Here is a 25,761-nt window from a genome sequence, read left to right as displayed (position 1 = left end):
ACCACTAATCTACTTCCTGTCTTTTAGGAGTTGCCCATTCTGGACCTTTAGGATAAATGGAATCATATAATATGTGGTGTTTTGTGACCAGCTTCTTTCACTTAGCATGATGTATTCAAAGTTCATCCATGTTGTAGCATGTGTTGGTACTTCATTTCTTTTCATGGCTGAGTAATATTCTATTGTATGGCTTTATCACATTTTGTTTATACGCTCATCAGTTAATGGACCTTTGGTTGTTTTCACCAGCAGCTATAGTGCAGAACGCTACTACAAACATTCGTGTACAGGTTTTTGTATGGACATAGTTTTCAGTTCTCTTGGGTATATACCTAGGAGGGGAATTGCTGCATCAAATGATATGGGTATGTTTATTTCCATCCCCTACTAAATACAAACACCCCCAGGGCAGAGTTTGAGGCATTCATCTCCTGGCCCAGTACTTTGTACATAAATGTTCAGTAAATGTTTATTGACTGGAATGAAGGAATGGATGATATTTGCAATTCTAACATGGAACATAGTAGGGAGTTGGAGGACTAGACAGGCAGCATCAGGAAAATGAATCTTTGGAAAAAACTTAAATCATGAACAATCTTGACAGTGCCAAGTAAAATTGCAAAACGTACTTCTCAGAAACCAGCTCCCCTTCTGTACAATGAAAGTAACAACACCTTTCAGAGTTGTGTCAAATTGCTTTCTATCTGCGGAGGCTTCAGACAGGCCCAAGACACACCCTAGGCACTCAACTAATGCTGTACCGCTACTTAAATTCAGGATGGTCCCTCAACCACAAACCATCCAAGCTTTGACCTTCTGTGAAATATTGACTAGATTCTTTTAACCTTGAAAAGACTGGGTTTTCATCTCACTTCAGCTCTGTCTTTTGCTGCCCAATGTGAGGTCATCATACCTGTGTCTACATTCATGATATCAATTTATTTTTTTAATTTTATTCTTTTAATTGAAGTATAATTGATTTACAATCTTATGCCCATCTCTGCTGTACAGCAAAGTGACTCAGTTATACACACGTAGACATTCTTTTTTTTATATTCTTTTCTGTTATGGTTCATCACAGGATATTGAATATAGTTCCCTGTGCTATGCAGTGGGGCCCTGCTGTTTATCCATCCTATATATAATAGTTTACATCTGCTAATTCCAAACTCCCACTCCATCCCTGCCCCCCCTTGGCAACCACAAGTCTGTTCTCTGTGTCTGTGAGTCTGTTTCTGTTTTGTAGATAAGTTCATTTGTGCCATATTTTAGATTCCACACATAAGTGATATCATATGGTATTTGTCTTTCTCTTTCTGACTTACTTCACTTAGTATGATCATCTCTAGTTGCATCCATGTTGCTGCAAATGGCATTATTTCATTCTTTTTTATGGCTGAGTAGTATTCCATTGTATATATCTACCACATCTTCTTTATCCATTCCTCTGTCAGTGGACAGTTACATTGTTTCCATGTTTTGGCTATTGTGAATAGTGCAAAGCAGCTAGTTTAAAAGCAGGTGACTAATCTAGTGACTCTTGCTCTCAGAAAGAGCATCAGAAGTGCCATTCCCTCAGTCTTGCCTGGCAGCATCCCCCCATCCCCATGGTGAGCTGTGCCCACCTGGCTTTACACTCTTCAAGTCCATGGAATTAGACTTTTGCCCTCAATTGGGGGCAGGATCGATCTTTCAAAAACACACTTTGTTTATTATTTAGATATCAAATAGACTCTATCTGTTGACCTTTTTTCAGAGTGTAATTCTTGAGATTGTTTGGGGATAAAAAACCAGGTGAGGGAGTTCTGTGTTTGTGATACTATCATGCTTAAATATGTCTAAAAATAAAATTGGCATCTAATTAAATACTTTTAATGATGGTTTAGATTTTGTTATGATTATCTCCACAGTAAAACATGTTCAAAATGATAGACTCTCTAAATTTCAGAATATAAATGCATGTCAATTACTTTCAAGTTCAGGTACCGGACTCAAGCTAGAACACAAAAATGTCACCTAGCTCAGTTTTGCTTCACTAACTAGATAAAAATAGTATGTAATCAGTACATCAACTCAATGATCTAAAAATTGTTAGCCTCAGCCTGTTATGTGTATAGACAGTATAATTTCTGTAAACTGAAGGAGACTTCCAAAACATTTGAAACTTTCTAACCTAGTGAATTGGCCCAAAGTTTTTTTGTTATAATCTTGCTTACACTATTCATTTGTTTCTTACCTACCCTCTTTCAATAAATAGAACAAAGGAGACGTTCTCATTTCCTGTTTGTGGACCAATCCCCCAATCAGTTCTTGTGAGAACCACCAAGTTTTACTGCAGGGGTCAACGAGGACCCCCAAAGCTTCCCAATTTGTGGTGGCATTTGACAGTTCACAGACATGCTGCCCTCCAGGGGACCGCCAACAACTGAATCTCAAGATGCCTTCTCACCCCCATGCACCCCCTACCCTCCAAGAATCACAGCTAGGAATCTTCTCACTTCATCCCTGGGGGGCCAAGGAAGCAGAGTTTGTAGTTGGAACCGGACCCCATTTGGGAAAGATAGCCCATTCCTGTGCTTCCGTCATAGAAATACCTAGAACGAAGAGAGGGCCTGGAAGACGGTCACTACCCCTCTCTGCCACACAGCACACACATTGTTCTGTGGGCAGAGGTGTGCGCCCGGGGAAGGCTGACCCAGGCAGGACCCCATGAGCCCACAACCTAAGGACATTTTCTCTGCCATCTTTCAACAATTATTATTGTTACTTTTCAGTTAGAAGGGGAGGGGGGAAAAAAGTCAAGGGGGACTTCCCTGGTGGTCTAGTGGTTAAGACTCCATGCTCCCAATGCAGGGGGCCCAGGTTCAATCCCTGGACAGGGAACTAGATCCCACATGAATGCCGCAACTAAGAGTTCGCATGCTGCAACTAAGGAGCCTGCGTGCTGCAACTAAGGAGCCCACGTGCTGCAACTAAGACCCGGCGCAACCAAAAAAAAAAAAAAAAAAAAAGACACTGTGGTATTGGTGTAAAAAAAAAAAAACATTAACCAAAAAAAGGTCAAGGAGGGATGTGGGTGTGTATATTTCTTGGAATCCAGAGGTTCAGGGGGAAAAAAATCCATCAAAAATGTCCCTAGTACAAAAGTTGGCAAAACAAAGAGCACTCTGTGTCTGTCTTTTTTTCTTAAAGCTGAACTGTGTAACAGGAGAAATCCTCTCACAAGGGGAGAGTGTTCCTGAGCCAAGTTTAGGCCGAGGAAAACTTTTCCAGCATGTCAGGAACGAAGCCGACGTTCCATTAAGGAAAGAAAAAAAAAAAAGTGCCGCAGGAAAGAGTAAGCGGGAAAAGGATTCAGAGGGAGCTTTAAATTCCAGACGGGGCCGCAGTTGAGAGCCCTCGGGAAGCTCGCTCTGAAGGGAGACTGCAGCCAATTTCTCCCTGGGGCTCCCAGCCCTAGTGGACATTTCCTGTTCTGCCCCTGGACATTCAAGCCAAAACTTACAAAACATCCTTTTCCCTCGAACCAAGCGTTTGGTTCGGAGACCCACCCTTCCCCACGTCGGTGATCTCAGCCCGCCCTCCCCTTCCTTCCACGCAACCCCTCCCAGACCAGAGGCGCTCGGCTTCCTAAGCAAAGATGATGGATCCGCTGTAGCAGGTGATGCCAAAGGGAGAGAGGAGACCCGGGGACCACCGCCGACGAGGTAGGAACAGGGGTTGGGTGTTCCGGGGTCATTTGGCATTTATTGAGCAAAGCGGGGGCCCTTGAGCTTTAAGCCTTGGGCTGGGGACGTTTTCTGGTTGATGGGGGTGTGTGGTGGGTGAGTGGACTCCAGGGAGGTCGGGCATTTCTTTTCCCTCTCCCTTTCCAAGTTTTACTTTAATTCTTGGGTCTCTGGAGGCACGCGTTGTTTGTCTGGTGTGGAAAGTGTTAGGGCAGAATTCTGGGAATTCCCTGATTTCTTTTTTCTTTTGCTTTCTTTTCTTGGAAAGAGAGGTCGTGGGGAGGGAGTCTTGCAATGTCAAGGAGCATTCATAAATACATTCATCTCTGAATAGATTCAGAGAGGAATGACCCACGCGGCTGCACAAGGAAAAGGCATTTTCCCCTTGATGAGCTGGGGTCCAGCTGTTTCCCAGGACCTGGGTGGTGTGTGCTCCTGGTCCGCCATGCTTCCCCCTTCCCCCCCTCCCACCCACTGTCATGGGGACACACACCTTGAGCTGTTTCTCAGGTCGGGGGATGTGGCACATGGCCCCAGTGCTGTGCATTTATGGGCAGAGCCCAGGTGTCCCTGGAGACTTAGATGTCTGTGGCAGAGCTAACTGGTCTACCTGGAAGGCTGCATGTGGCTTGTTAGGGAATTGCCCCAGCAGCTGGTCGCTGAGAAGTTAACCTTGGCAACACGTGCTGACATTGGACTGACCCAGAGAACTCAGCATGGCTTCTGCACAAGGAGTGCTCAAAATTTTATGAAGCAGTCATAAACAAAGAATTTCAAACGCCCTTTCTCTGAATTCCTATGGCCTTTACTTCTCAGTAGCACTCATTTTGCTCCTTATCCACATACTGCCTTGCACTGTTCTCTAACAAGATAAATAAATGAGAGAGGGAATTGGACAAATGAATCATAACCTATTATGGTTATGATCCCAAGACAGCTACTAACTCTAGCTGAGCACTGGCTGTGTGCCAAGCACCATTGTAAAGGTGGCAGGTTTCATCATCATCATCATCCCCATTTTACAGATGAGGAAACTGAGGCTGGAGACACAACTAGTAAGTGCAGAGGAGGGATCTGTACTGAGTCCAGGATACGATGTTCTGAAACCAAGATAGGGGTTTGACCCTTGGTTCCCTCATTGTCTAGCTGGGTGATTTTGGACAAGTTAAATGTCCTCAGCCTCAGTTTCCTCATCTGCAAAGTGAGACAATAATAACCACACCTCACAGAGGTGTTGTGAGAGATAGATTAATTTTAAAGATTATTTTACTGAAGCAGGTCAACAATGTAGGCATGCTCTTCCCAGACCCTCCTGTGTGCGTTATAAATGTGAAGGGATCTCTTGCAACTGAAAAGCCTCAGGGTTCTGTAGGAGGTAGCAACAGTGCCTTGTTAGGATTTGTACCTTAACGAGGGACGTTGGAGTTCACTTGCCGGCCAGTACAAGCCTGTAGCTGCCAGCTCACTAGACTCTAAGCTCGCTAAGGGCAGGGTTCGTGTCGTATACACGTTCTGCATTCTGGATTCAACCAACCTTGGAACCACCCCCCCCCAAAAAATTCCAGAAAGTTCCCCAAAGCAAAACTTGAATTTGCACTGCAATTATTTACATAGCATTTACATTGTATTTACAACTATTTGCATGGCACTTCTGTTGTATTAGGTTTTATAAGTAATTTAGAGATGATTTAAAGTATAAGGGAGGATGTGTGTAGGTTATATGCAAGTGCTATGCCATTTTATAGAAGGGACTGGAGCATCAGTGGATTTTGGTGTCCGCAGGCATCCTGGAACCAATCCCCGGGGGAAACCAAGGGACGACTACGTATTTGTCTCTCTTAGACAATGTTTCTCAACCTGTGATCGAAGGACCTCATTGCTCTTTAGAAGTGTTGCAGGGTCCCCTTAGGGGAGGAGTTCAACAAAGAAGCTGTGGATGCTCCAGGAGCCTCCTCTTCCCACTCCCGACAAAGCAGCTCCATCTTTACCTGATTACGTGTTGGGGTGCCCATTTGAAAGAAAGTTTTGAAAGCAATGTTCAGAACTGCTTACCTGGGACAGGTAATGTTGTGTCTAGGGAGAAAATGACTGCTTACGGAACGGAGTTAATTTATGGAGGGATTTCCAGCTGGGCCCTGTCTGGACTCTCACTTGGCCCTCCCCATCACCTTCTACTTAGTGACCATCTCCCACTCTGGGGAACCCACAGGAGGTGTGTGTCAAGCGGGCTCGGGAGGTGAGCCCTTCTGTCCCAGGCAGCCGGTCCTCAGGTGCAGGGACAGACAAGGGGCGGGGCCCCAGAGAGCTTATATTACAACCCGGCCTCTCTCTGAGTCTTTTCGGAATGTGTCCTTCTCAATTCTGCTCACAGTGATGGACTGCCTGATCAATACTCATAATAGCTATGATTCATCTACCTTAACGATGACAGCTTACTTTTTGAGCCTGGCGCTGTGCTGAGCACATTACGCAGATATGCTCAGGTAATCCCCACGAAAGCCCTGGAAGGCAGTTTCAGCCTGTTCCCCACTCTGCTGACGAGCAATGTAAAGGTAAAGATGTTACATCACTTGACCAAGGGCACCCAGCCAGTTAGTGCTGAAGGTGGGATTGGAGCCCCTCCCCCAAGTCTGAGCCACCCCACCTCGATTATTTTTGCAGCCCCATTTGACAGAGGTAAGAGGGATGTTGTTGTGTGTTTCTTTCATATTTTTGGCAAAGGATGGTCCCTGAGAATAGGCTGGGAGGAACGGGGCCAGGACAGAACGTTCCATGGAGGAAGAGTGCTGCTGTGAAAAAGTAGAGTCGGAATTCCTGTCCAAGCTGTGGCCCTGGGAGCGTCACCTGTCCTATGAGAGGTGATATGGTTTAGTGGGAAAGAGCCAGCTCTATAGCCAGACTCCCCGGGCTCAAATCCTTGCTCTGCCCCATATTAGCTAGATCATCTTCGGCGAATTTCCAAAATAAAGATATTCCATGTAGAGGGATGATAATAACCGCACCTATATCATAACGATATTATGATGAAATAACTTAGTCCACATAAAGCATTTAGAGCTGTGTCTGGCACATAGTAAGCACTCAATAAATATGTTATTATGTGTAAAAGAGGTTGGTTTAAACTTAGGCAAGTAGTTGGGTGGCAGGCTGGAAATAAGAAGTAACTAGTGTTTGAGATTGAAAAATGGACACCAGCAATTTCACCTGTGAGCTGGGGATGGGACGGTTGTGCCTGGACCCCAGCCAGGAAGGATCCAGGGTCCCTGAGAGACAGCTTAAGACCTACGAGAAAAAGCTTAGATGTTCTCTTAGAAGTTTAATAAAACTGAAACAACTAGTCTTCAGGATTGGACTTGCCAAATTGGATCCTTTGATTAAATGAAGTTTAACTTATTTATCTTTGTAGTTATGGAAATTAGTCCCACTTCTGACCTATTGTTATTTCCAAAACAAAAAACAAAAAACAAAAGCTTGCTTGTAAATGCCATTGGCTGAACCACTTGTACTTTTGGAAGGATGACTTTAAGATTTCAAGCTGAGATATTAAATTTAAGAGCTAAATATAGCTGATAAAAAAAAAAACAGGAAGGGATCATGACTTACAAAAGAATTTTGAGGCTTTTTCAGAGAACAAATCCGTGAGTGCCGCCTAAGTCTAGATTAAATTCGTAATGATTTTGAGAGGAGCATGCATCTGTTTGCCGACTGTTACTGGAAGCAAAAGTATGCAAGAAATAAATTAGCGGGGGCTGTTTATTGAGCACTTACTATGAGTCAGGCATTGTGCTAAGTGCTTCATACGTATTATCTCACTTGTTTAAACCCCATGTCTGCCTATCAGGTGAGTACAGTTGATCCCTGAATAACATGGGTTTGAGCTGCGTGGGTCTACTTATAAGATGATTTTTTTTCAATAAATACATACAGTATTTAAGTATCTATTGAAAAAACTACCCAACCTGGGGTTGGTTGAATCCACGGATGCGGAATCTCGGATACGGAGGGCTGACTCTGTGGAGGGTGGTGATCCCTAACCCCCTGTGTTGTTCCAGGGGCAACAGTACTACTATTATCCCCAGTTTGCAAATAAGGATAACAAGGCTTAGAGAAGGAAATAATATGCAAAAAAACACACAGCTGCTAAGTGCCAGGGTAGGGATTCTAACTCAGGATGTCTGGTTTGGGTATGGGCGCTTAACTCTTACCTTATGGTAAATCTAATCCTCCCTGATTTAAGCCCTTTCTATCTGCCTGAGAAGGGCTGTATTTGGAAGGGGATGGAGTAACTCACAGCCCTCTTAGGTATTTGGAGAGCAGGGGTCAGAAGATGTAAAGGGCACCTGACAGCAGAGGCCCAGCGCAGCTGCATCCAAGCCAGCAGACTGGGTCAGGCGGCCAGGCGTGGGTAACCTCGTGAAGCAGGTTGTCTTCTTAACCTTTCTCCGTGCACTCCGAGAGGCCCACTGTCTCCAGGGATTTGTCCCTCCTTTTCTGCAGGGATCTCAGCACCTAATCCCCTCTGTATCCCATATTTAAAATGGAACTTCTTATTTGATGTCCATCCAACCCTCCTTTGACCAGTGCTTGACCTTGAGCAAACCATTGAAAGTGACTAATAAGTGAATTGATACACAGGTGCATCTCCAGTGGGAGACTTAGCTGTCACTGTGGCAGCAAATAGGAGAGCATTTTGGAGGAGGGAGACTCCCCAAGCACCCGCTAGCCAGCTCCCCAGTTGTTTCCTGCTCCAGTCTGGAAAGACAAGCTCCTTTGTGAGGGTCTGGGGTCCAGATCGCAAGCTTTTCATGTGTTACTGGATACAGAAGCTGCTTATCTGAATTCTCCAAATCTTTATAGCACCGACTCAACCGGGACAGCTCCAGGCAGCGGCATGAAGTGTGATGTCTTTCCTTGGTGCCCAGAGCACTCTCTCTCTGTCTCTCTCTGTGTCTCTCTTTCGTAGAGGCCCTTCTTCCACCCACCTTCTCAGCCTCCGACATCCAGACCCCTTCCTTCCGCATCTCTGGTAAGGCTTTCAGGCCCTTAATTCACTGAACAACCTTAAAGCACACATTGCCCACGTGTGGGTGTGTTTACAACAAGAATAATTTTTTGTTTTTTGTTTTTTTTGCTGGAGACAAGGTGACAATGGAATTTAGGAATCAATGAGCAGTTTGGGGAGGGTTTTTAAGGATTTTGGAATATAGGTCCTTCATACACGATAAACTAAGGCTCACGTGGGGCCTATCAGTAGTTATGGAGGGACCTAGTGTAATGGCTAACGGTAGGGTTAGGGGAAAAGGAGGAATCTATTTTATCTCCCAGGTCACCCAAGATACATGAGAATGGGGAGGTTACACCTTCTGCACTTTCAGCCCTGGAGGGGCTCCTAGCTTCACCTCTATTTTCAAAAGGAGGTTCCATGAGACAGAAGCAGACAGAAGTCACTGAAAAAGCAGACACAGTACCGAACAAAATGTCCCAAGGCAGCAGGGGAAGGCTTGGTGATGTTCACTGGTCCATGCGGGGCTCTCCTGGACCCTTGGAACTTTCCATAGTTTGACTTTCTGGCTAATTATTAGCAGCTGCATGGTGGCTGGCAGCCACCACTGCATTGGGCCTGCCAGCCAGAGTTCTGGGCCAGCCTGAGGGCTGCTCCAGCTGCCGTCGGGGGCTGAGGTCCCTGGAGTTTTCTTCAGGAACAAGCAGGTGTGCCCCGGGCTGCTGACCCCCCCGCTGGCTGAGGGACAGCTTCTCTGCTGCCTCATGGCCTCTCACCGTTGGTTGTCCAGAGCCCCGTCTGGTTTTCCTACCTCAGGTTTCCTTCTCCAGCATCCCTGAGCGAGCACCGGCCGGCTCCTTTCCTGGGAGCGGCTAGGCAGCCCGCCCGCGCTGCCCATCCCTGCAGAGATGCTGGGGGGCGTCAAGGAAAAGAGACATTAGTAAATAAACAGCTACTGGGGCTCCAGGCAGGGATCAGCCTTAGCCTGAAGGCATTCAGTCTGCTTCTGGAACCAGGAGCGTCAGGCCTGAAAGGGATCTCAGAGGCTTTCTGGTCTAAACCCTTCATTTTACAGATGAGGGGACCGATACCTAGAGAAGTGGTGACTTGGCCAAGGTCATAGAGCTTGGGTCCACAAAACCAGTCTGCTATGTGGGTGGTCTGGGAGGGGTGGTTACAATTTCTCGGGGGCTGGATATTTCCATTGGCCCCTAAATCCCCTCCCCACCCTTCTCTACTCTCCTCTCTGTTCAGGAGGCTGACTTGAATGGTTCCCTTGCATTTGGCTCCTATATAGTTTAGGTTCAGCCAACGGAGGCCTCAGGAAGGAGGTCAGAGGGAGGGGAGAGGGACACAAAGGTATTTATTCCCCTTGGTCCTTTCGTGCTGCGTTGCCTGGGCTGGTGTGTCCCCTGACTGAAGGCCACACTCCTATCAGACGGCCCTTGCCACACAATTCTGTCCCTCCGACCCTCAGGCCTAGGGCAGCAACAGTGTCTCCCCGACCGTACAGCTCTGGAGAACTGCACTTTCTCTTGTCCCCAACTCTACTCAGGCCTTTGTAAACCATCCCTTTATTAAACTCTCGAATTGGAGAGTGTTACCTGCCAGGGTCCCGACAGATACAAGAGGGTTTGTTTATTAGAGAGAGGAAAGTCTATATGACAGGAGGATGAAATTTAGCAAGAGGGTGTATTTGTTTCCTGAGGCTACTGTGAGAAATGACCATGAACTTGGAGGCTTAAAACAATAGGCATTTATTCTCTAACAGTTCTGGAGGCCGCACGTCCTACCTCAGCATCACTGGGCAGAAAAGAAGGTGTCGCCAGGGCCGTGCTCCCTCCAGCGTCTCTCAGAGAGGATGGCTGCGGTGGGCTGGAGTTGAGTATTTCCCTTTCCAGGTCAGTTAGGCTTTGATGGTACCCCAGCAGGTTAGGCTCTGGTTAACTAGTTTCCCCTGCAGACTCACAGACTTAGAAAACAAACTATGGTTAACAAAAGGGAAAGGCGGGGGAGGGATAAATTGGGAGTTTGGGATTAACATATACACACCGCTATATTTAAAAAGGATGACCAACACAGCACAGGGAACTCTGCTCAATATTCTGTAACAACCTAAGTGGGAAAAGAATTTGAAAAAGAAGAGATACACGTATATGTGTGACTGAATCACTTTGCTGTACACCTGAAACTAACACAACACTGTTAATCAACTAGACTCCAGTATGAAATAAAAATTTTAAAAAGAAGAAGAAGAATGGACCGCTCTGGCATGTTTCAAATGGTTTCTTTCCCTCTCCCCTTGCCGGAAGCCCAAGGGGATTTTTCTCTGTGGGAATCTGGTCTAGCTCCTGGGGATAAATCTCAAAATTCTGGGTCTCCCTGGAGTTTGAAACCTTCAGAGCTGTCCACACTGAGCCCCCAGCAATTCGTCAACTGCAGATAACCCCAGCATGGTTTCCGCCGTGGTCTTGGCTGTGAGTCTCTGCTCCGCTAAGCAGTGACTTCCTGCATTCACCTGTATGCTGCTCCAATCCGGCTGCAGTGGTTTGCCCTCTTTCCTCCCCTCTCTTACGAATCCCAGAAGAGATGTTGATTTTTCAGTCTGTTTATCTTTTTACTTGTTGGTAGGACAGAGTGGCGACCTCCAAGCTCTCTACACACGGAACCGGAAAACTCCACACATTTATTGACCTCCCCGTGCTTGACAGAAGCATTGCCCAGTCTTTGGGGGACATGTATTGCTGAAGATGCCTTTCAGCCCCCCAGACTCTCTAATTCTCTTATCCTTGGGCCTGGCAGCTGGCAGTCACTGTGGCATTCCCATTCTGAAGCCAGCAGATTAGTCACCAGGCAAAACACTGTGGGAGACAAAATGGCATCAGGGGTGATGGGGCACCAAAGTTGTGGAAGGGCCCAGCCTACCGACATTATGTATGTGGAGGTTTTTTGACTCAAGAATTGAATCCTACAATTGGGAGTTTGGGATTAGCAGATGCAAACTATTATATATAGGATGGATAAACAACAAGGTCCTACTGTATAGCACAGGGAACTATATTCAGTATCTTGTGATGAACCCTAATGGAAAAGAATATAAAAAAGAATGCGTATATATGTATAACTGAATCACTTTGGTGTACATCAGAAAGTAACACAACATTGTAAATCAATTATACTTCAATAAGAAGTATACCTGAGTATACACACACATTTATAAATATTTTTATATGTAACCATATGAATCTATATTCAGCAGAACATGAATTCACACTGATGCCTCCAACTCCAATCCATGACCACATGGATCTTTCTAGACCTCCCTTTGCTCATCTATAACTTCCCACTCCGACAGTGAGAAACCTGGCTCCCACCATCTGCCATCCACTTCATTGTTCAACTGAGACATACGTGTATAGCGGTATTAGACGTGTTAACACGTACACCCATGGGAACAACTTTATCAGCTAGAGAACAGTGCTTGTGCACAATTTCCTTTGCCTTCAGTTTTACAGACTCCACTCATTTCCAAAGTTAGTTAGGTCAGCATCTTTCCCCCCACATCCCCTCCAGTGGACTTGTTTCATACATTTGCAATACAGTTAGGTCGTTTTGTCACAGTCTGCATTCCATCCTGGGATTTCCTGATCTCCTAAATATTTTTTCTTTAATTTGAACACATTAAGTTTCACTTTTTTGTGCCGTAAAGTTCTATGGGTTTTGACAAATGCGTAGTGTCATGTCCCCACCATTACAGTATCATATGGAATAGTTTTATACCCTAAAACAATCCCCTGCCCTTCACGTATTAAGGCTTATTGAGGAGTAACACCTGAGACAGGAAAAGGAGAGAAAGCAAGATTGGACACGACAGCCTTCAGACTGTGAAACAGGTCACATTAAGTCTGCCAGGCCAACGTGAAGCTCCAAAGCAAAAATTGCCTGAGAGAGGAGTCCCACATTGGGCAGGAATGGCCAGGACTTTGTACCACCACCTTGCTCAGCCATTGGCTGGGGGCTGCCAGAGAGGACTGATCTCAGCTCAAAAGCCCAGGCAGACTCTGAAGGCACTAACAGCTGGAGGTTAGCAGCTAACCACATTCCTTGATGCTGGGTTGCTAAATCCGTCCTTGACAGGGGACTGAGTGCTGCAGCTCTGTGTCTGCCAGAAAGATCTTTGAAGTTTCCAAGCAGAGGCTGGCTAACCACTGATCAGGAATCTTGAGTGGAGGATCCCTGCATCAGGTGGGATTTCAAATCAGGTGATCCAATGGCCTCTCTCAGCTGTTGGGCCCCATGACAGGCCTTCAGCCTGCTCTGGTCCAGACGACCCAGCTATTCCGTTTCTCACATTCATTCCACCTTGCTCAAGCCCCTGCTTCTCTTCTTACACTGGCTAACGTATGCCCTGCTCTGTCCTAGAGGTAGGATCAGGGACCAAGACTATTCGTGCAGGTGCCAAGGAGCCAAAAGATGGAAGCTATGGCTCCCACTTAAGCCCACACCTTCTTAGGCCCCAGATGCCCAACAAAATGGTTACAGTATCAACGATGAATGTGGACCACAGATTAGAGCATAGATAAAAAGCTTGTGAGTGCAAGCAAGAAAGTTGAAAAAGTCAAAGCTAAGACTACACAGACCAAATCCTGTTTGGAAATGTCCGCTCCCTTGAACATGGAAAAAGCAAAACAACAGCACTCCCTACTGATCTGTGTATATACCATACCTGGCAAGGTATGATACTTTTATTTTCTTCAATCCTAACTCCTATGGGCGCCCCTGGGTTTTTATCTGCAGATGTGCAATTCTGGTCTTTCTCTGCAGGAAGGTGGAAAACTTCCAGAAGAAGGAGTGGCTCTGATGCTTTGTTCTACCTGTGCTTACTTTTGCTTTTATTTAACCTGTTGAAGGTTAAAAGCCTGTTTTATTCTTGTAACTTGGCAGCTCGCCTGGCTCACAAATGTCCTAAGATAAACAAGCGTGGTCTGTATATAACCTCTTAGGACAGTCTTAGCTTCCAAGCCAAAAGAACTTGTAATATTTACTTTGTCTCTCTTTAGAGATTTCCTTTGAATGTTTGCTTCTGCTTTGAAGCATTTTCAGACTCCATAGACCCTGTTTGTTTTGCCCAGCCAGAGAACAGTGGCATTTTTTTTTCTTATATTCATGCTCCTATTTTTGTACAATGACCCATGCATACTGATTTTAATTCCAAAGGCTCACAAATTAAAGCGCTTCCTTGAACGAAGACCCTCAGTACTTTTGCCAGCCTTCTCATTTTCTTGTCCACTTTGTCGTTTCTTGGTGGAGTAACTAAAGCCAGAACCTGCTGGCTCAGAGTGGAAATAAACTATTGGTGGATAAACTCTCCTGACCCTCCGACCCCCAGGACCAGACAATGGGGTTGGAATCCATGTTTAAATACCCAGTGGTTGCTCCAGGTCACTACCCCAAAGTTATACGAGACCCACAAAAGTACTAAGAGTTACTATTCCAAGAAGACACTTGCGGTTTCTGAATCCAGGACTTATGAATTATAGGCAGGTTCTGTCTCTGAACACAAAGCTGGAGCACACATAAATAGCCTGCTTAAAAAAAAAAAATCAATAAAAAGCCCACAAAGCATGGACTGTCCCTGAAGCATTATGTCGGAATAGAAGTGACAAGTAAATGAAATAAAAAAACAAAAGAAGTTTTTTTTTTAAGTGCTTTCATTCCTCTCCCTGAGAATACAGACTGAAATTGTGAACCTGGCAGCCGTTTCCACAGGAGGAGATGAGGGTCACAGGTCTGAAGCGCGAGCTGTCTTCTAGAAACTGCCCTCTTATGATAGGTGACAGTTGCATCACCTTGAAATAGGAGAACACTTTTTTGTTTTTCTTTTCCCTCCATAATTCAACTTTGCTGGCACAGTGTGTTAGAGAACAGTCACAGAGTGGCTATTGGAATTATAGAGGAATTTCTGAGAATTAGCCTTAGGCAAAAGGCATTTGGCTGGAAACTTGCACTGAAAACTTACCTTGCAAGTCAGCATGTGACTTCCACCTGACTTAATTTTCTTCAGTCCCAAGGGTTCCAAGGCCAGAGAAAAGGTTCTGGTCTGGGTTGCTGGCGTGTTTGCTCTTCAGAGTCAACTGGGAATAAATTCAAAGACAAATCAACAAAGGTAACTTCTCTCTTTGACACTGAGTGTAACTGGGAGGGTTTCTTAAGTAAAATTTTTTGTTTTCTCATCAAAATAACAGATATGCAATCTTTGTATTTGGTTTAAGTGTGAATGAAAGAGATAAGGATTGAGGAAAGCACAAAGGACCGGGCAGGGGCGGGGAAATCTGAGTCTTGGTTCTAGCTTTGGCTCTGTCTCTTGACCTGGGGCAAGTTGCTGGGGTATCAGGGCCTTGGTTGACATATTAAAAGAAGAAGGTGGAACTAGATGGCCTCTAAAAGCCTTTCCAGGTCTGTTCTAGGAATCAGTCTCTTAGTTTTTATTTTTTGTTATCTTTAGGCCAAAACAATGATGCAAGGTAGAATTAGGGTATAGATTTGCATGAGTGTCATCTTTTTTTTTTTTTAATTTTCTTTTAATTAATTTTTATTGGAGTATAGTTGATTTACAATGTTGTGTTAGTTTCTGCTGTAGAGCAAAGTGAATCATTTATACATATATATATATATCCACTCTTTTTTAGATTATTTCCCCATATAGGTCATTAGAGAGTATTGAGTAGAGTTCCCTGTGCTATACAGTAGGTCCTTATTAATTATCTATTTTATATATAGTAGTGTGTATATGTCAATTCCAGTCTCCCAATTTATCCCTCCCCCCTTCCCCCTTGGTAACCATAAGTTTGTTTTCTACATCTGTGACTCTATTTCTGTTTTGTAAATAAGTTCATTTGTACCATTTTTTTAAGATTCCACATATAAGCAATATCATATGATATTTGTCTTTCTTGCAAGAGGGTCATCTTGAGGCTGGTAGCAGGCTTCAGGTGACTCTCACCTCATCCAATATGTTTGCAAAGATGAACTGAGATCAAGACGGGCATCAGGGTAGGCGTTTATAGATATTTGTCAAATAAATGAGTGAATCAATCAATCAGTCAGGATAGTATTGAGGGAGAAGGGAATGAAATCATTCCACTGGAGGAAGTTTATTTGGGGTAGGGCATAGATTTGCTTAGCAGTGATGGCTGGGGAGAGCTTTTATAGACAGATTCAGCCAGAGCTGAACTTCAGGACTGGGAAATATTAGGGTTAAGACTAGTTTACATAGCACTCTTTATCTATAGAATAAAATAGAGTGATTGCTGGCAGGCTGCTAAGGACTACAGTTTTTCCAGCTACAGGTGGTTTAACTACAAGATAATGGGACTCTTTTTCTCCCCAGTTTAATGACCAGAATATTGATTAGTATTTGCTTTGGCTGAGTCTTACAGAAATCCAAACTTATAGTGGCTAAACAACATGTAAGTTTATTTTTCTCTTACATAAATGAAATCTGTAGGTAGGCAATTCAGGGCAGGCTTAGAGGTTCCAAGGTGTTATGGATTAGCATCCTTCAACCTCAAGTTTAAGTATGGCTGCGTGAACTCAGCTATCCCATCAGCATTCCAGGCAGCAGGCAAAAGAAAGAGCCAATAAAGGGCTCACCTCCTTTCTTAGTCTGTTTGGGCTGCTATTACAAACTACCACAGACTGGGTCATTTATAAACAACAGAAATTTATTTTTCATAATTTTGGAGGCTGGAAGTCTGAGATCAGGGCGCCAGCATGGTTGCATTTCAGTGAGGGCCCTCTTGCTGGTCCATAGCTGGTGCCTTCTAGCTGTGTCCTCACATGGTGGAAGGGGCAAGGGGTCTCTCTGGAGCCTCTTTTATAAGGGCACTGATCCCATTCATGAGGGCTCTACCTCCATGATTTAAGCATCTCCCAAAGTCTCCACCTCCTAATCCCATCACCTTTGGGGGTTTGGGGGTTTTTTTTTGTTTTTTTTTAAAGGAATTCGTTTATTTGTTTTTATTATTTATTTAATTATTTATTTATTTTTGGCTGTGTTGGGTCTTCGTTTCTGTGCAAGGGCTTTCTCTAGTTGCGGCGAGCAGGGGCCACTTCTCATCGCGGTGCGCGGGCCTCTCACTATCGTGGCCTCTCTTGTTGCGGAGCACAAGCTCCAGACGCGCAGGCTCAGTAGTTGTGGCTCACGGGCCTAGCCGCTCCGCGGCATGTGGGATCTTCCCAGACCAGGGTTCAAACCCGTGTCCCCTGCATTGGCAGGCAGACTCTCAACCACTGCGCCACCAGGGAAGCCCAGGGGGGTTGGGTTTTAACATATGAATTTTAGGGGGATACAAACATTCAGACCATAGTACCTCCCCACGTGCCATGAATGATACCTCTTGGAAGTTGAACTTGACACTTCTATTGTCATCCCATTGACCAAAACTTAATTACATGGCCACACCTAAGTGCAATGGAGACTGGGAAACATAACTTTTATTTATAATACCTAAAAATTAGCTTTTTTTGGTTTGTTTTAAGAGAGAGGGGGAGAACAGATATTAGGGAATATTAGTCTGTCACCTTGAGAGATTACACACTTATTCCAGTTATGCAGTGAAGCTCCTGTTGTTCAACTCCTTTGGTCCTTACCCCTTAAAATCATCTTCAGGGCCCATAGCAAATTATTTTCAGTATTCCAAATCTTTACCTTGTGGAGGTGAATTTGATTTTTGAAAGCAGTCCAGGGTCACTCAGGACAACTGTGATGAGTAAGGTGGGTGATAAGGCTGAGAATTACCATTTCATAAGAATGAGATATGGGCTTGTAGATCTGGATATCATAGGCTATACTGGGCATTAGGATCATTCCTACAGAAAACAGCTCTAGAACCTGGACATAATACATAAAGCGATTACCTGAAGGTACTGAAGAGGAAACAGAAGTAGGTAGATTCTGGTGTTGCATGTAGCTTGGAGAAGAGGAGATGAGGAGCCATACAAGTAGTCCCTCTGCCACGGCTTTTAGTGCGGGGCTAAGTGTAGTCCACACGGTGGCTTGTGTAATAGAGACATACAGGAAAAACTCCCGAGTCCTGCTGTTCTGGGGAATGAGAGAAGTGAAGCCAGGAAATGATGAATGCTGAAAAAGTGGGGGAACCTAGAAAGGAAAGAGCCAAAGAGGGGATCCCTACACCAAATCATTGGCCAACCCCTGAACCACACATGCACAGAAAACACTCAAAGCAGCTCAGCTACACAGAAGGTCTGCACTCAGACTGGAGCTGCAGCCCCGAGAAACAGGGTTTGGAGTTCAAGCCCAACAAGAAAATTATCTGCTAAAACAAAGGAAAAACAACTCTCACCAGAGAAAAATAATGGAATCTGAAATCTCCACAGCTTAGTATTCATGATGTCCAAGATGCAGTCCAAAACTATCCGACCAATGGATACTAATAAACTAACACTAATATTAGTCTCTAACATCTGAAAAATCAACATAATTCAACAAATTAATAGAATATAGGGGAAAACCAATACAATTATTTTAATAAGTGCAGAAATGGCATTTGTCAAAATTCAACACCCATTTATCATAAAAAATGTCTTAGTAAATTATGAATTAAAAAAAATCTTTCTCAACTGCATCTACAAAATCAGACAGCTAATGTACTACAATGTGAAGGATTTTATGCTTTCTACCTAGGATCAGGAACAAGGCAAGGATGTTAACTAACTAGTTTTATTTAACGTTGTATAGAAGTGCCTAGTCAGTGCAGCAAGGCAAGGAAAAAAAAGTTTACAGATTATAAAGGAAGAAGTAAAATTGTCTTTATTTGCAAGTGATATATAGAAAACCCTAAGGAATGCACAGAAAAGCTATTAGAAGTAATAAGTGAGTTTAGCAAGGTTGCAGGATACGCTATACAAAAGTCAATTGTATTTCTATATACTAGCAACTAACATTTAGAAAGTAAAATTATAAAACAACTCCATTTACAATACCATCAAAACACTTAGGAATAAATTTGGCAAAAGATATGTAAGACCTGTAGGCTGAAAACTACAAAACATTATGGGAAATTCAAGAAGATCTACATAAATAGAGAGCTGTACCATGTCCATGGATCAGAAGTCTCAAAATTGTTAAACTGGCAATGCTCCTTGTATTAGTCAATAGAATCAATATAATCCCTTTGGAAATCCAATCACTGGGATTTTAAATTTTTTTTAATTTAATTAAATTTTTAAAAAGAAATTTATAAGTTTATTTTATTTATTTATTTTTAAAATTAATTTTATTTATTTATTTTTGGCTGTGTTGGGTCTTCATTGCTGTGCGCGGGCTTTCTCTAGTTGTGGCAGGGGCTGCTCTTTGTTGCAGTGTGCAGGCTTCTCATTGCAGTGGCTTCTCTTGTTGCAGAGCACAGGCTCTAGGCACGCGGGCTTCAGTAGTTGCAGCACGTGGGCTCAGTAGTTGTGGCTCGCGGGCTCTAGAGCGCAGGCTCAGTAGTTGTGGCGCACGGGCTTAGTTACTCCGCGGCATGTGGGATATTCCCGGACCAGGGCTCGAACCCGTGTCCCCTGCCTTGGCAGGTGGATTCTTAACCACCGCACCACCAGGGAAGCCCTATAAGTTTATTTTAAAATTTATACAGTAACACAAAGGACCTAGAATAGTCAAAACTATTTTGAAAATTGAGAACAATGTTGGAGCACTTACACTACCTGATTTCAAGAACAGTATGTGGCTCTTAAGTAGTAAATCCAGTTTTAATCTTTGGTTTATAAATTGGCATTTAAATAATTTCCAAAAAAAGGGAAGATGGTGCAGCTCTGAGATAAGCATGTAGCTTCCCAAGTTGGCTACTTTGAAGAGTAATATTCATTTGGCATGATTGCTGGGGGAAAAAAAATCCACTTTTAGCATAAGCTTTGTAATAAAGACAGAACTGGGTTTAAATACCGAATATACCACTTTCCTTTCTACATCTCAGTTTCTTCATCTTAAAGTGGAGTGCACAGTGTAAAAATTAAGGAAATACAGCATAGAAACTAAGCTTTATGTTATAGCTCTGGAACGAGCCTAGCTGGGTTAGAACCTGGCTCTACTGTTTTCTAGCTGTGTGGCCTTAGGTGTGTTTAATCTTTCTATGCTTCGTTTTACTCTTTGTAAATTGAGTATACTAAAAGTACCTACCTAAAATGTTGTGATGAACTAAATGAGTTAATAAATCTAAAGCATTTAGAACGGAGTTTGGCACATTAAAAAGTGCCCAACAAGTGTTACCTACTATTATCCTTTCCCAGTGTTATGAGGACTAAACGTGGTTACTTTTGTCAACCACCAAGCAGGGTCCCTGGTATCCAATAAATGTTCGCTCCCATCCCTCCTTGCAGCATAAGTAGCATTCTGAGGGTAGGATTTGACACTGAAGGGTGTATTTTGCCATCTCGGGGACAATCTTGAATTTCAGTTTCTTAAATTTTCTTTCTTTACTCTTTTTTCAATGTTTAAAAATGACTTACTGACAGAATCACAATGCACAAAGGGAAACCTTAACACTGGATATCAAATACTACCCCTTCTGGACCCCATCAGGCATTTTCCCTGAAAAGCCCTCATAAGTTTACTTCCCAAAGACAAGAATTCCCTTCACTGTCTTCACTCCTCTGGTTATCCCTGTCTCTGTACCAGACGGGGCAGCAAAAGCAGTAAACACAAGCATCTTAGTAGAGATGCCCTTTGGGCCCCTGTAGACCATCTTTCACATTATTGTACAGACTCCTTTTCCCCCTCATTGTCTCAGTTTCTGTGCACCACAACAGGATGTGGGCTTCACTCTTTTCCTCTTCTTTTAAACCATTTTAGTGATGCTATCCTGTGCCTTTCCGCACAAATATTGGATTGGACAAAAAGTTCGCTCAGGTTTTTCTGAAAATCTTACAGAAAAACCCGAAGGAACTTTTTGGCCAACCCGGTAGTAATAAAACTCCTCCCACAACCCATCTTGTCTACCCGGTAAAAAGAAAACTTTCCCATCCTCATTCCCCTCTCCCGCCGCTTCCCCTCCCATTTTTCCCTTGGAATGACCCACCTTTCTCCCTAGGAAGGGCTGAATGTTCCTCTGGAGGGGACCACAGCTCTTGACAGGGTTGTATTTGCATTCTCAATGACACTTCGATCACATTGCCAAAGTATTCCAGGTAGAATGTGGGGAGAATTTGAACTTTTAAATTATCTGCCAAGAGTCAACTTTTCTTCAGCTATTTGAAATCCTTCCCACAAAACCTCAATGCCCAGTCTCACTATACTGTTACTAATTAATGTTTATTTTCCCACCCTCAAATATTCTGCTTGTATATGTCTACAATGCAGCAGCATCCTGAATCCTGGGAACCTTCTGGCTATAGTAGAGTGAAGATAATGTATAAACAGGAAGTCAAAATTTGACATGAAAAAGAGAGATCTGTTGTAAATATAAGTCTGTATTAGGGGTTTCCCGTCCTTTCTGGGAACATTAAAATGTAGCCACATACATCTTTACTGCCTGTAGCTTCCACTCAAGGGGGACGTTAACATTCCACGCCATTCTGTGTGCTAAACCACTGGCTCGTTCATTCATTCGGCAAATATTTATTATATATAAGCCAGGATACAGGCACTGCGCCAGGCACTGAGCTTGGATACAGAGATAAGGAAGCTTTCCTGCCCTTAAAGAACTCATATCCTAGTGGAAAGACAAGTAAGTGAAGAGATCATTACAAAATAAGATCGGTAAGTGCTATGTTAGAGAAATTAACAAGTGCTATGGGAGCAGTGGGAAGGAAGGTGATAACGTGTGTAGGATGAATGCACTTATCAACAATTATGAGTATGTACTAGGTATGTGCTAGGCATGTTGGGGGAACAGTGAAAATGAAACAATGAAATAAATTCCCTGTCTTCACGGAGTTTACATTCTAGTGAAGGAAACAGGCAATAACAAAAAAGTTGTAAGATCAGGATGCAGGATAGTGTTATGGAAGGGAGTTTGAGTTGCGTCTGGAAGGATAAATGGGTGTTAGGAGAAGAGAGCGTTCTTCTTCCCACAAAAAAACGAAACGCTGGGGTGAATGAAGGAGAGATGGCTGGAGGGGAGGGAAGTGGGAGGCGGGAATGGATGAGAAACAGCATGAAGTATTCTGAAAAGGGAGTTATGAGGTGTATGAGTAGGTGGATCACAGGTGGAATGGGAGGGACAAGGTGCGTTTTTCCCCGCCCAAGACAGAGTTCGGAAGAGAATTCATTCATTGGTTGTCAGAACCGGAAGGGACATTTAAGAGGTAAAGAATGATCACATTCCCTTATTTTACAAATGAACAAAGCAAGACTCGGGGAGGGCGCAGTAACTTGTCCCAAGTCACCCGGCTAGTCGGGAACATGACCAGGATTCCCCCAGTTTTCTGCACAACTCCGCGGAGGCCTCTGTGCGGGACTAGCGGCTGGGGGAGGCCGCGCCGCGGGAAGGCAGCCCGGGTCGGGGATGCCGACGCACACCGCCCCCTCCCGGGGCTTCTCCGCACCGCCGCCCCGCGGGCCTCCTCCCAGCCGCGCCCCTTCCAGCCTCGCGCCGGGGCTCCCCGGGAGCCCGCCCGCGCGCCGGGCGGACAGGGAGGACGACGGCCGCCGGGCCCCCAGCCCACTCCACCTGTTGCCCTCCGCCGCCCAGGGTCTCCCTGGCGCCGTGACCCGCTCGCTCAGCCTCGCCCCGCGGGGTCCCCGGGAGGGGGTCACGGGCCGCCGCGCCGGCCGAGCCCTGCGATTGGCGGAGAAGTAGCAGCGTCTCCAGCAACGCCCTTTAGCCGGCTCTCCCGGCGGCCGGGACCCTGAGGCCGGGCTCCCCGGCACCCCCGCCCACCCGCGGCCCCACCCTTCCTCCTCCGCCCGCCGCCTCCTCCTGCCGGGGTCCGGGTAGGGCCGGCGCGCGGCGGAGCACGAGCGGGCGCAGCCGGGGCGCCGCGCTCCGAGCTATGGGAGGCGCCCACTCTCAGAGCCCGAGGGGCCGGGAGCCGGCCGCGGAGAGGCCCCCGAGACCCCGAGAGATCGCGTGAGTCCCAGAGCCCCCTGCCTCCCGCCCCCAGATCCCGGGGCCGCCGTTCCGGGCTTTGCATGCCGGCCGGGGATAGGAGCGCACGGCTCCCGTCCCACCAGGGCTGGGAAGGTGGGGCTCCCGCTGGCGCCCGCGGGGCGCAAGGGCACAGGGGTGGGCCTGGTGGGACATCCCGCCCCGAGCCTCGCCCTGCAGTGCCCCGGGGGCGCTGGGCCACGACCCACGGCGACAGAATCGCGCCCAGGCGGGGCTGCTGTCCCGCGCCCCTTCGCGCTGCGCGGGTGGGACATAGGGACCCCGAGGTTTTCCAGACTCGTCCAAGCAGGAAGACGCACGTGTCCCTAAAGGGCTCAGAAACACTCCAGAGACAGATCTAGTTGCAGGGAGGAGTAGAGATTAGAAGGGGACTCGAGTCTCCAAGATAACTCGGCTCGTGTTGGCCTTCAGGGTCCAGGAATTTGATGCAGTGCTCGCTGTTCGCGAAAACTCCCTCTCTTGTTTGCTCCGAGGGCTTCATGATGATCTCAGAGAAAGGGCTGTATTGTAGCATTAGCAATTAGTCTTTTGTTCTGGGACTGCAACAATTGGGGACACCAAGTACTGAAATGCTCCGAAGGGACATTTTTAGAGAACGTGATTTAGAGCAAGTTGCACGGTTTGGAAGATGGCCTTGCTTCTTACCACAGAGAGGATGCGTCGATAACTATATATTTATTTGAGAACCCAAACAATCTTTAAGCGTATAATTAAAAATGTTTAAAGGGTGTGCGTATCTTGGAGGTGAGGTAATGTCAAGGAATCCACACTCTATTTGAATTCAGCCAATGCCAAAGCTATTTAGTTTGAGAAAGATACACTTAGCCATCACATATAGGCAGCCTGGGCCATGGGAGGGCTTTTTTTGGATTATCTTTTCAAGGCAAAGTATCTTCTGGAATACCCAGATGATAGACGTGTTAGTTGTTCCTTCTGATGTTTACATATGATCGGTAATCTAAACTTAGTTCAGGCATCTTATTAATCATAAGAATAGCTGAGAATTATTGAGCACGTAAAATGTGCCAAACCCTGTTCTAAACACTCTGTGTGTTATTTAATCCCCAAGAACACTGAGTTAGTTTCTATTATTGCCCTCATTTTATTGGTGAGGAAACTGAAGTAAAAGAGATGTGACTCGTCCAAGGTCACAGAGCTAAAATGTGGTGGACCCTGCTTGTCTTACTCCAGAAATCCTGCTGCAGCCACTTTCCACGGGAGAGTTGGGACTGACTTAGGAAACAAACTGTTATCTCAGCTGGCAGAACATACCCCATTTTCCCCTTTAATTCCTCCCAAATAAGGGAGAAATCTGAATTAGCAATATTTATACGTAATGAGCAAAAACTGCCAAAGTTGATTTAACTTTTTAAAAAGTGAAGAGGCAGTGTAACACTGAGATGAAGTTTCAAGTTTTGGAGGCAGATTGCCCTGGGTTGAACTCTAGGCTCTGCTCCTGAACAGCTGGAACTCTTTTATCTCTTCCTTAACCTCTCTGGGTCTGTTTCCTTGTATGTAAAATGGGAATGAAGATAATGTCCACTTCATAGGCTGTTCTAAGGATGACATAAGATCACGTATATATGAATAACAAGTTCTAGTTTTATCTCTGAGCAGTAAGTTATTTTAGCCAAGGATGACAGTTGACTGTTTAATCTTTGTGAGCACGTGGCTGGTGTAGCTCAAAAGTAAATACTTAAATCATTCTCTGAAAGGATGCTGAAGCAATGAACTCAGGGCTTTCTGTGTAGGATTCAGTTGTCAGGAGCTGATTCTTAATTGTCAAATTATCCCGTGCTTCGGCAGTAGGTAGAGGATCCCTCTCTCTCCAATGAGGTTCTGCATGTGCCTTATATATTTAGCTAAACTTGCCTAAAGATAAACACAAAAGCCATCCTTGGTCTAAACCTGGGAATACCGCCCAGGGATGCCCTATCCTACTGGAGTGAGTACATTAAGAAGGACGTAAACGCACGTAGGCAGTGTTGGGAGTTTTGGCCGCATCAGAGTGTGCAGGCTTAATGAGTCAGCCCTACAAACCACTTGGTGCAGACCAGCTGAAAGACGAGAAATATGAGCTTCGATGCCTGTGATATATATACATGAAAAGCAAAAAGCACGCTTTTAATCCAAATCCTGGCTCGTTCAGATGTACAGCCACAAGGGTCTCCACGGTCATTGTTAATGTCACCCGGCTGCAGATTTCCTGCCGGACATATGGCTGCCATGGATAACCCTGACCTCAAGGAAGTTCCCCTAACTCAGGCCATTGCATTTTCAAAATCTATTGTTCCTTTTTAAAAAAATAAAAATAAATACATGAAAACCTCACAAACATTGCATGAATACTGGCATTTGTCTTTTGAGGGAGAAAATTATGTTTCAGAATGTTCACAATTTATATTTCAGAATAACTTAATCAAGTATGAAAATTAACCACACAAATCTGTCTTAACAGAGCTCTACTGCGAAATATAAACAGGTGTGGATGTGCATGAAGAGAAAGGTCTGATTTTAAGATAAAACACATTATTATTGAAAACTGTAGCTGTCTACCTTCCCCAAACCAGAGGAAACAAATGAGCCGGCCTTGGTAAAAGCTAGGGGGAAATTTCACTTCATTTATACAAGGAGGCTGCTCACGTGGTGATTAAGAGCAGAAGCTGTGGAGTCAGGCCGACCTGGGCTGGAATTCCAGCAAGATTGCTCGCTAGCTTAGGTCAGGAAGCTTTGGAAAATAATCACTTAATTCTTCAGTTGGGCAGATATCTGCATCTGTAAAATGGCAATAATAATCATATCTACCTTATGAAATGGTGTGTATTATTAGTGCAGGGCCTGGTACCTAAGATGTGCTTAATACCTGAGTTACCGGAATTCCCCTACATACAAACGAGTTCCG

At 44.9% G+C, this 25,761-nt stretch overlaps 1 protein-coding gene across 13 annotated transcripts in view; it reads left to right on the top strand.

The window, feature by feature from the left end:
• The first annotated feature begins 3,565 nt into the window (after positions 1 to 3,565).
• The window catches only part of TACC1 (transforming acidic coiled-coil containing protein 1), a 113,532-nt gene continuing 91,336 nt past the window's right edge, over positions 3,566 to 25,761 (top strand). For 4 of the 13 annotated variants that reach the window (XM_061177419.1, XM_061177418.1, XM_061177412.1 and 1 more), the window contains exon 1: positions 3,624 to 3,707. Coding sequence is in view for 4 of the 13 variants with exons in the window: in XM_061177411.1 (XP_061033394.1) it covers positions 22,744 to 22,820 (77 nt within the window). In the remaining 9 variants the exon portion in view is untranslated. Of the gene's footprint in view, positions 3,708 to 14,803; positions 14,897 to 22,533; positions 22,821 to 25,761 lie in introns of those variants that run through there. The other 9 variants (XM_061177415.1, XM_061177414.1, XM_061177416.1 and 6 more) reach the window with 9 other exon arrangements.

Source organism: Eubalaena glacialis, chromosome 20 (assembly GCF_028564815.1).
Source record: "Eubalaena glacialis isolate mEubGla1 chromosome 20, mEubGla1.1.hap2.+ XY, whole genome shotgun sequence".
NCBI classification, from domain to species: Eukaryota; Metazoa; Chordata; class Mammalia; order Artiodactyla; family Balaenidae; genus Eubalaena; species Eubalaena glacialis.
The sequence above is the reverse complement of the archived record's forward strand: the minus strand, read 5'-3'. Positions and strand labels throughout refer to the sequence as shown.